Genomic DNA, 8,840 nt, shown 5'->3' on the forward strand with positions numbered 1-8,840 from the left:
GTGCTACCAACATTTTGATAACACAAATGCAGCACTGATTCATAATTAAGTAACTGATATCTGAAAATTTTTCTGAAACTAAATGGAAAAAACTTGACAAAAACCAGAATGAAAGAAAGGACAACAAAAAATGAAGATACATTTTGAATGAAAAATGAGAATGTTGAAAGAGCTAAAGCCACATATAGGCTAATGAGATACTTTGGTCTCAAAATGAAACTTCACAATAATTGCAGTTGTCATGCGAAATGAAGTACCACCGTGGTAACTGTTTGAGATTCTTCACCAACTTCCATCAACATGAAAGAATTTCTTCAACATTTACAGCATAATGAGGTACACATTTTCAACTATGTATCAGTATGTTTAAAGAATGTCCATGAAATATGTTATAAAATACCTTTAAGTCTGATACATTTCACTGAACATGAAGTGAGATGCTCTACTCAACAAGAAACTACTAGCGTAGCATTCTTTCCAGTAGATGTGTACCAGGACATGATGCACTATTAAGAGAATGAATTCAATAAAGTCTTTGTTATGTATGTTACCTGATCAAAGTTAATACCTAGTAAATTGTGTAAAACAAAAATAATAAAATCATTAAAGAAGTATACAACAATGACTGTGATAAGGCAAGATGAGTGAATTACTTTTAAAACTAAAAATTCATGGACAGTACTATGTTGAATAGCTGCTTCCATTAGAACCTATACAATCTGTTGCAAGTTTCATATGTATGATGGAAAGTTTTAAGCTTCAACTACAACACAAAAAATAAGCCAATAAGAGAATAGCAATGGAGAAAATGAAACATGTTGTACAGGAATACTGACAAAAGGTTTCTATGAACAACAAAACAATTTGTAAAGGTGACTCTTACAGCACCATCATCGCAACAACTAGTTTGAACTTTTTCCTTTCCAAATGTATTCAGTTCAGCGCTGAAATCTGACACAGAGACACACACAAAATATGATACAATCAGTATCATACAAACAAAGATTATATGAAGAGAATACTAGAGGGTTTTAAAGCTATTTAAGACGACATTAACCTACAAATATTAAACAATGAACACAAAAAGTCCATCACCTTCAATAAGCTTTCTTCACTGTTAAGTACAGAACATTATGACTTCATTTAACTGAAACTTAAAAGACGTAAAAATAGCACCTAGAGGTAATGGAACAACTTCTGTTGTTTAAATTTTGCTGTTCATTTTAGATTAAAATTCTTTCTTTGTGAAATCAACTGTGCAGGACACATAAATACATTTAAACGGGTCAAAATTCCAATTCTTGTGGGAAATCTCAACACAATTTCAATTTAAACAGTACGTGGTCAAATGCCGTTTTCTTTCCATGGGCTAAGCATGGTCTTAATGACTTCATATAATCTTTGTACGACATATGTAACACCAGTATACATATTTTACATAACGCACCACTGACACATTTTGTATGCTACAGCTGCAGCCACTTTTTTATACATAAATACAGTTTTAAACAAAAGTGACTTGTAAAAATTTCAGCTTCAAAAGAAATTGACAAATGCATGTAGCAGAACAGTTCATTCATGTTAACAGTTTACACTGAAGACATGAAATATATATTACTTTCTGTTGAGCATAATTTTTTGGTCTATTAAAAACACGAGGAACACACAAAATGCCACCGAGTATAGTTTCAAACTTTCACTTTAGGCTTGAGCTCTTCTGCTATTCCTCCCCATCGTAATTTGAAAGTTCGCCCTCGCCATCTTATGGCTGGATCCCACAAAGCTTGTAGAAATATATATGGGGAAGATAGCTCACGAAACAGCCACCCCACAACAAAGTCAAACTTATTGAAAGGTAGAGAACTATTCTGCACAATTGTCAGTAACAGCCAGTCAAGAAGAAACCACACAAGTATGTGCACTAGATAAAAAACAATTGGGTCCCAGTCAAACAGGAAGGAGACTGCCCAAGCTGCACAGCCTCCCAGCAACATGCATTCTGACATAGGTTCCAAGAAAATTGTTTGTGGAACCATTGCAGTCCTCAGCTTAGCCCAACGTGTTAACCGAGCCTGTAAAATTTAAAATGACAGATAATCACACACCAAGCCCACTTTCCTCAAATGATGACAAACAAAAAAAAAAAAAATTATTTGGTTACATAAGATTATTTTATTCCAACACAAGAAAAATGTTAACTACGTTGAAACAGTAGTATCACCAAACATTCAAATTTTAACAGAGATATTTTCAGCAGAAATATGCACCAACCACAGTAAGCATGTGTCTCAACATGGGGAAATAAGATGGAGACATGTCAAAAACATAAAAAAGGTCACGCAAAATGGATCTCTCATAAAAAATGATACTGCTAGGAAAAGTTTAATGGAGAATATCATTACTTGTTCATTACACCTACATAAATGACTACCCTCTTGTGCAAGATGTAACAACCGGTTGAACAATACAGTGGTGATGGAAAGCACTAGACTGCAGTTCATTAACAGGGTTTGAAGAAGGAAAACCCTTTCTCTGGAAGAATGAGCTTAATGGATACTTGTCTATCACACATTTTGATACAGTCACATGTGCTGACCGGGGTGGTTGAGTGGTTCTAGGTGCTACAGTCTGGAACAGCGCGACCGCTACGGTCGCAGGTTCAAATCCTGCCTCGGGCATGGATGTGTGTGATGTCCTTAGGTTAGTTAGGTTTAAGTTCTAGGGGACTGGTGACCTCAGAAGTTAAGTCACATAGTGCTCAGAGCCATTTGAACAGTCAAATGTCTGTATTTTTGGCACAATCAGTGACAGTTATTATGGCCAACATAACAATATGCTCAACAAAGTAGATGGGAGCTTAGGAGAAAAAGAAAACGTCACTGTAGAGTGCATGACAGACTACTAAAATTTTAGAGATCCTCAGTGTACAGCAGAATTTCGAGGTGTATTAAACTGTACGACTTGAGTTACAAAATGGGAGGGGTGGAGGGAGAAGAACAGGAATATATAGGAGCATACAACATGTATGTCCATGAAAGATGATGCATGTCAAATAATAGGGGCACTAGATATCCATATACCAAACACACTGAGTACGCATGCAGATTGTACGAAAGAAGTACTGCCTATCTTGGCACTTACCCTGCCGACACTCTCCCCTTCCCCCTTTACAATCCTTATGAACTGAAACTTATTTTACACATGAATATGAGCACGGACTGAAATGAAAACCTTACATTCAAGACTTCATTCATGGATTGGAGTTAGTTTAAAATATTGAACAAAAATTCCAAGACAATGGATAAGCAACTACTACTTCCGACATGTTTTGATCACTACCAGAATCACAAATGTATTTTTGAATGCCACAATGTAAGAAAACTGTCAGAAGTAATTACAGACTGAAGAATAATACAAAAAAACTGTTGTAATTATGTAAGGGAATAATCACAACTAGCCTAAACTATAAATTACACATTCAACAAGCCAGCAACAACTTTCTGCCAAATTATTACTTCCAATAACTTTCACTGCCAATATAGTGTAAGAAGAAAAACGATAGGCCTATTCTCATATGAAGAAAAAAAAGAGAAACATTCATCATAGTAAATACAGTACAGTCCAAAAATAGAAAAGGTAAATATCATTATTACTATTTATATTATGATACATGTGATGGATAATTTTTTGAACATAATTTCAGTTTTCTCTGTTAAGCAGTCACTGTAATTCTTGTACACTGAATTACCTATGTAGGCAAAACTAGTAAAGAAGGTCTTCCCCAAAATATGAATACTTAACATTTAATTCCATACTCAGCACCATTGTCTAGGTATACTTTAAAATTTTTTACTTGTGTACTGCACTGGCTTATCTCCTCAGTTGGCATTTGTAAGCAACCTTTCTCATCCGCACTCCCCCCCCCCCCCCCTCCCAAAAAAAAAATACATCTTATTAGTATTTAATACCCTCATTTGTCATTATAAATAAACCAAAATTTAAAAATTATTCTTTCGTATGTTTTCTGCTATGCTAATTCTCTGTGCAAGCAAGTGAAAACAATACAATGTAATTTTATAGCTGTCAAATGAAATGTTTCACACATTTGATTAAAAAACTTTTAGCTCTGTTGGTCAGATGCAATTAGGGACAACTAGAATCTTTGTAGTGCCTATGTGAAGTTTTAAACTGCTTTTGGCTAGAACTACTACATGTCAGTGTCCTGTAATACACATACCATAGTGATGGGAGTATCATGCACAGTGGTTAGTTATGATATTTAGCCTAAAAATCATTGTTCATTATTGAGTGTGACCATTTTGCATTTTCCTGATAAAATGAGGTTCCATTCATTGGGCTCTCAAATTATCCAATGATGGTTCCTTCATTTTACTAATCACCAGGATGAACTTATCTGTAAATCTTTCTGGTAAAAGTTATGTACTGGACCCTTCTTGCACTTTTCGGTATGGTGTGGATGTAAACATTTGGCTTCATTACCAGTCAATTTGTTGCCACAATCAATTTTCTGCTATCACATTCGGTGGGCATCACCATCTCGCACAGTCACCTTCCAACTTTACCTAGATCTCTGGTTGTGCCACAGGTCAGTCTGTTACCACACCAAGATTTCAGATGTATGGGAGGGCGGGGGATTGTCTAATAAGTAATTTTAGGTTCATTTTAACCTTTTACTTGCAAAAAGAGGAAAGACATAGTTTGTTTTTGTAACTGAGAAAATTTGCACTTGAAACACACGGGGCTATTATTTTGTGAACCACTTGTGTACGAGTGCTGCAATGCTCAGGGACAGTGGAGTGGGGGGACTGAACAGTACAATTTTTCTTCGTTCCAGCATATTCTTCACAAATCCAAAATTTTAATGAAAATAAGTGCATGTTCTGATAAGTAAAAAAACTGCTATGAATTTGTGGGAAATCGTAGCAGAGCCACACAACAAAATTACAGTTCACAAATAGTTCTAGAAATATGCAGAATGCAAATGACATTAGCAATGATGAAAAAGTGATTGTAGACCAAAAATTGACTCAATAAACAATAAAATACATTAAAAAAAAGAATGACAATGATGGGAGAACATCACTACAAAACCTACTGGTTGGTCAAGACAAAACGCTGATAAATATATGATGTTAAGATGGCAGACTAGACAGAAGCAAGATATCTACTTCATTAGACAGAACTTGAGAAATGAAAATCCCCAAACAGAATGCGAAAAAACAGGGAATGAAATGAGATCCATGCAACAGTGATGGTTTTGCAGGAAAAGCAAACAGACACACAAAATAGTCTGTCAAAAATTCTGTACAGTGATGTGCTGGAAGGTAGAAATAGCTGTACGGAATGAAGTTAGAGTTTTAAGAGCCACAACGAATTCACTAGACACAAGGGACATTTGAGATTGGTGAAGGATGGGGGGGGGGGGGGGGGGGGGGGAAATTTGCTGTCCCTTTCAGAAGGAACCCGGCCAACAGAAGCCTTAAGTGGTTTACGGATATCAGTGAGAACTTGAATCTGGATGACCAGACTACAATGATTTGAATTGCCACCCTCCTAAATATGAGTCCAGTCTCTTAATTAATGATACACATTGTTCAGTAAAAATACTGGACTATGTGAGAGTAAAAAGAAATGAAAAGAAAAGACAAGAAAAATGTTCGCTATGAAGTTTGGTAAGTTTTCTGAAATACTATCAAGGTCTAAGGGTGAAAATTCTGCAACATTTTCACATAAACTTAGATTCTGTTAGTTAATGGTTAGTTTCAAACTCACCTGAAATGTAGAGATGTTACATTGCCCAGAATTCTGCCATGCTGGTTGACTACTGATACACATCCTCCAGCCACGCTCCCGCAAAGATTTTGCAAGGAAGAAGTCTTCAGCAAGGTAGCAACTAAATGCTTGCAGACCACCAACTTCATCAATCAGTGGTTTTTTGATAAGTGTTGACATACCAGTATGGCAGTTCACACCCAAGAAAGCTGCTGCAAGATAAATTTCTTGCCTGTGCTGTGCCAAAATAAATCTTCTCTAAAGTGGCAGCAAATCCCTCCCTGTCACACGTAAAGGGCATCTGATGCACTATTGCCACATCATCTTTCATGTACGACACCATGTCCATCAGAGTATCTTCTTTCATACGAATACCACTGTCCGATATGAGTATGAGATCATACTGAGCCTCCTTGAAACCTGGCTGCATGTTGTTTATTTTCGGATTCACACCAACGTTAAAACCACCAGTAAATAGTCTTGCTTGCACATTTGGATATTTTTCCATGAGTTTATTAAAAGCATCACTGCAGGATCACTTTCATCCTCAACACAAAATAAAAGTTCATAAAGGGGGTAATTCATGGTGAAAAATGTTTCCAAGTTACTGAATAAATGCAAGTCCACACCCATTAATGGTTTTAAAATTGAAACTCCGGGATATGGTGTTTCACTTGGCAACTGATTTGGTTTCTGGTGTAATCTCCACTTTGCATAAAAAATTGCTATGAGATGCACACCCCACTTTCCACACCAAAACACGAAGAAAAATATAGCAAAACCATACAATGTATAGATCATTGGAGACATTTTACTTAGGTCTGTAGCAAACGTCATTGCGTTACAATAATGTATCACAATAAATACACAGAAAACAAAATACAGTACTGGTTGGCGATGCAGATACGCACAGTGTCCATACACCTCGTGCACTTTAAAAGACCAGTTATCTTTCAATCGAATGAGGCGGCACAGCAGACGACATCAACTTGGAAACCGTGTACAACATAAAAACAAGTTCTTTCAGCATAAATAACAAGTACAGCTTCACAATTAAATCGTGTACGCATAGACAAAAAATCACTTTCTTCACATGTGATTCACATTTCTTCCAAGATTCTGAACGACGTAAATCAGAAACGACAGGTATCCTTAATTTCATACCTGCATTTTCTTTACACTGTTTTAGGGTTAGGCACACGTGATGAATTGCTAATTGCAACCTAACACAACTTATTAAAGTTACAAGAAGGAAGTGAGCTTTTCCGATGCAGGCACGACGCTCATCAATCACATTAATTTCTTTAATCAAAATGTTAAGGTCATTGTGAACGTAAATAACTCCGCAAGTGTTACAGCAGACGAAAACGACTCGCACATGGTTCGTCGAATATGTATCGTGAGCAACTGAGCGGTTAATCATGCCAAACTTATCAGTAAGTACACTTATGCTCATCCCTCTTATTTCATCGCTAATCTTATCTTTCTTGTGAATCAAAGTCATGAAAGTCACACGATACACATCGTAATCGGAAGCCATACTTGTATGTAGGCTTGCCAATGATCACATACCGTATTTCCGTTTCAACTGGTTACGTTTTACTACAGGTTGCCAGCAACAACAATTGTGCGTACTTTGCTAGAGCCATTACGAACTATTGTGAATATTAGCTCGTAATTTAGGCGCTAGTCTTCTAAGCATAAGCAGAACTTGCTTTCTCTACAATGACTGTATGTTGGCAACGTTCACGTCAAAACACCATGAATAACATCTGCATGAGTGTGTTGTTGTGTTGCATAATAAAAACTTGACGTTGTGGCAGGTCCTTACAACAGTAAACACATTAGAAGTAGTTACTGCATAAATAGATATTTGACAGTGATGTTTAAATGAAAATAAATTGTGTATTGTGTGGTCATTCATTGAATATACATTGTATGGGTACTGTTAAGAATTACGTATTATGTTGTATAAGGACAGTTGTCTTCTGCTAACACTCATTTAAGCGGTGGACATTGATCGTGTTGCGATTGAGCCAAAAATTGAATTTAACGCACACATTCTATACTACGAACAGCTGCTAAATACAGTTTATTGATTCCGCTAGCGTAAATCTCAATTCATTTCGTTTCCTATTATAGAAAGAATACTACAATTCCTATTCAACGTATTCCGTCGCATCTAGCATTTATTTTGTTAACACTGTTAGTTTCTCAACTGATTACTCTTGTAGTCATCAGTTGGGAGACAGGCGTTACGCAAGTTATTACATTAGTTTATCTTGTGCAATTATTTTCGTATCTGCGTAACTACTGTTACCAATAGCCATTGGAACCTGCATACTGTATTCAAGTCGTGAGCTTACACTACAGTTCGTGCCCATTACCCTTCATTAGTAAATTTACTATTTTCTGATACTTGAGAATATGTCCTATCAGCCTGTATCGTACCTAGTTTGCCGCATTGTGCCATAAAGTCTTCACTCCACAGTCCGATTCAGTATCTCTTCGTTGTATTTGGCCTACTTCTAAAGTAGACTGAAATGAAGTTATACTTTGCGAATGGCCGCATTTTTCCAACTCATTTTTGAAGCTATATTTGTACATATGTTTGGTGGCAGTGTCTGTACTGCACACCATCCCTCTGTTATATACTATAGTGTCATATTTTTGTCAAGTCTATGCATTTACAGAGAGTACTCTTAAACTACAATAAGGGCAGCCATAAAAATCTCCACTGTCAGGCCGTGAACTCTATACAAGCTACTGTTCAAACAACTTATATTAGTAATTCGGTCATCCCTGTACATACACTGTACCATAATAATATTTACATTATAGGAAATCATCTTATTGTAGCTAAATTTGTAACGACTTGGTTTGTATTCCGACATTTTTTGTTAAATTGGGAGTTCTTTTTAATAACTAAAAACTATTCTGATTAATAAATATCTTTTCTGAAGCATTATAAAAAGCTCATGATGATGTTGCTCAAACATTAGCCTATATTATTCTGTTACTGCTGCTGTAATGTGAAACATCAAAAA

The 8,840-nt window shown here is 36.1% G+C and overlaps 1 protein-coding gene across 1 annotated transcript; it reads right to left on the reverse strand.

Moving 5' to 3' along the window:
* Nucleotides 1-1,259: 1,259 nt before the first annotated feature.
* LOC124555984 (ceramide glucosyltransferase) lies at nucleotides 1,260-7,138 on the reverse strand. The gene is given in 4 exon segments (XM_047130029.1): nucleotides 1,260-2,072; nucleotides 5,794-6,018; nucleotides 6,020-6,321; nucleotides 6,324-7,138. Coding segments are annotated over 4 exon segments (1,218 nt in total). The 5' UTR covers nucleotides 6,631-7,138; the 3' UTR covers nucleotides 1,260-1,688.
* Nucleotides 7,139-8,840: the final 1,702 nt, after the last annotated feature.

This window comes from Schistocerca americana, chromosome X (genome assembly GCF_021461395.2).
Source record: "Schistocerca americana isolate TAMUIC-IGC-003095 chromosome X, iqSchAmer2.1, whole genome shotgun sequence".
Classification (NCBI taxonomy): Eukaryota; Metazoa; Arthropoda; class Insecta; order Orthoptera; family Acrididae; genus Schistocerca; species Schistocerca americana.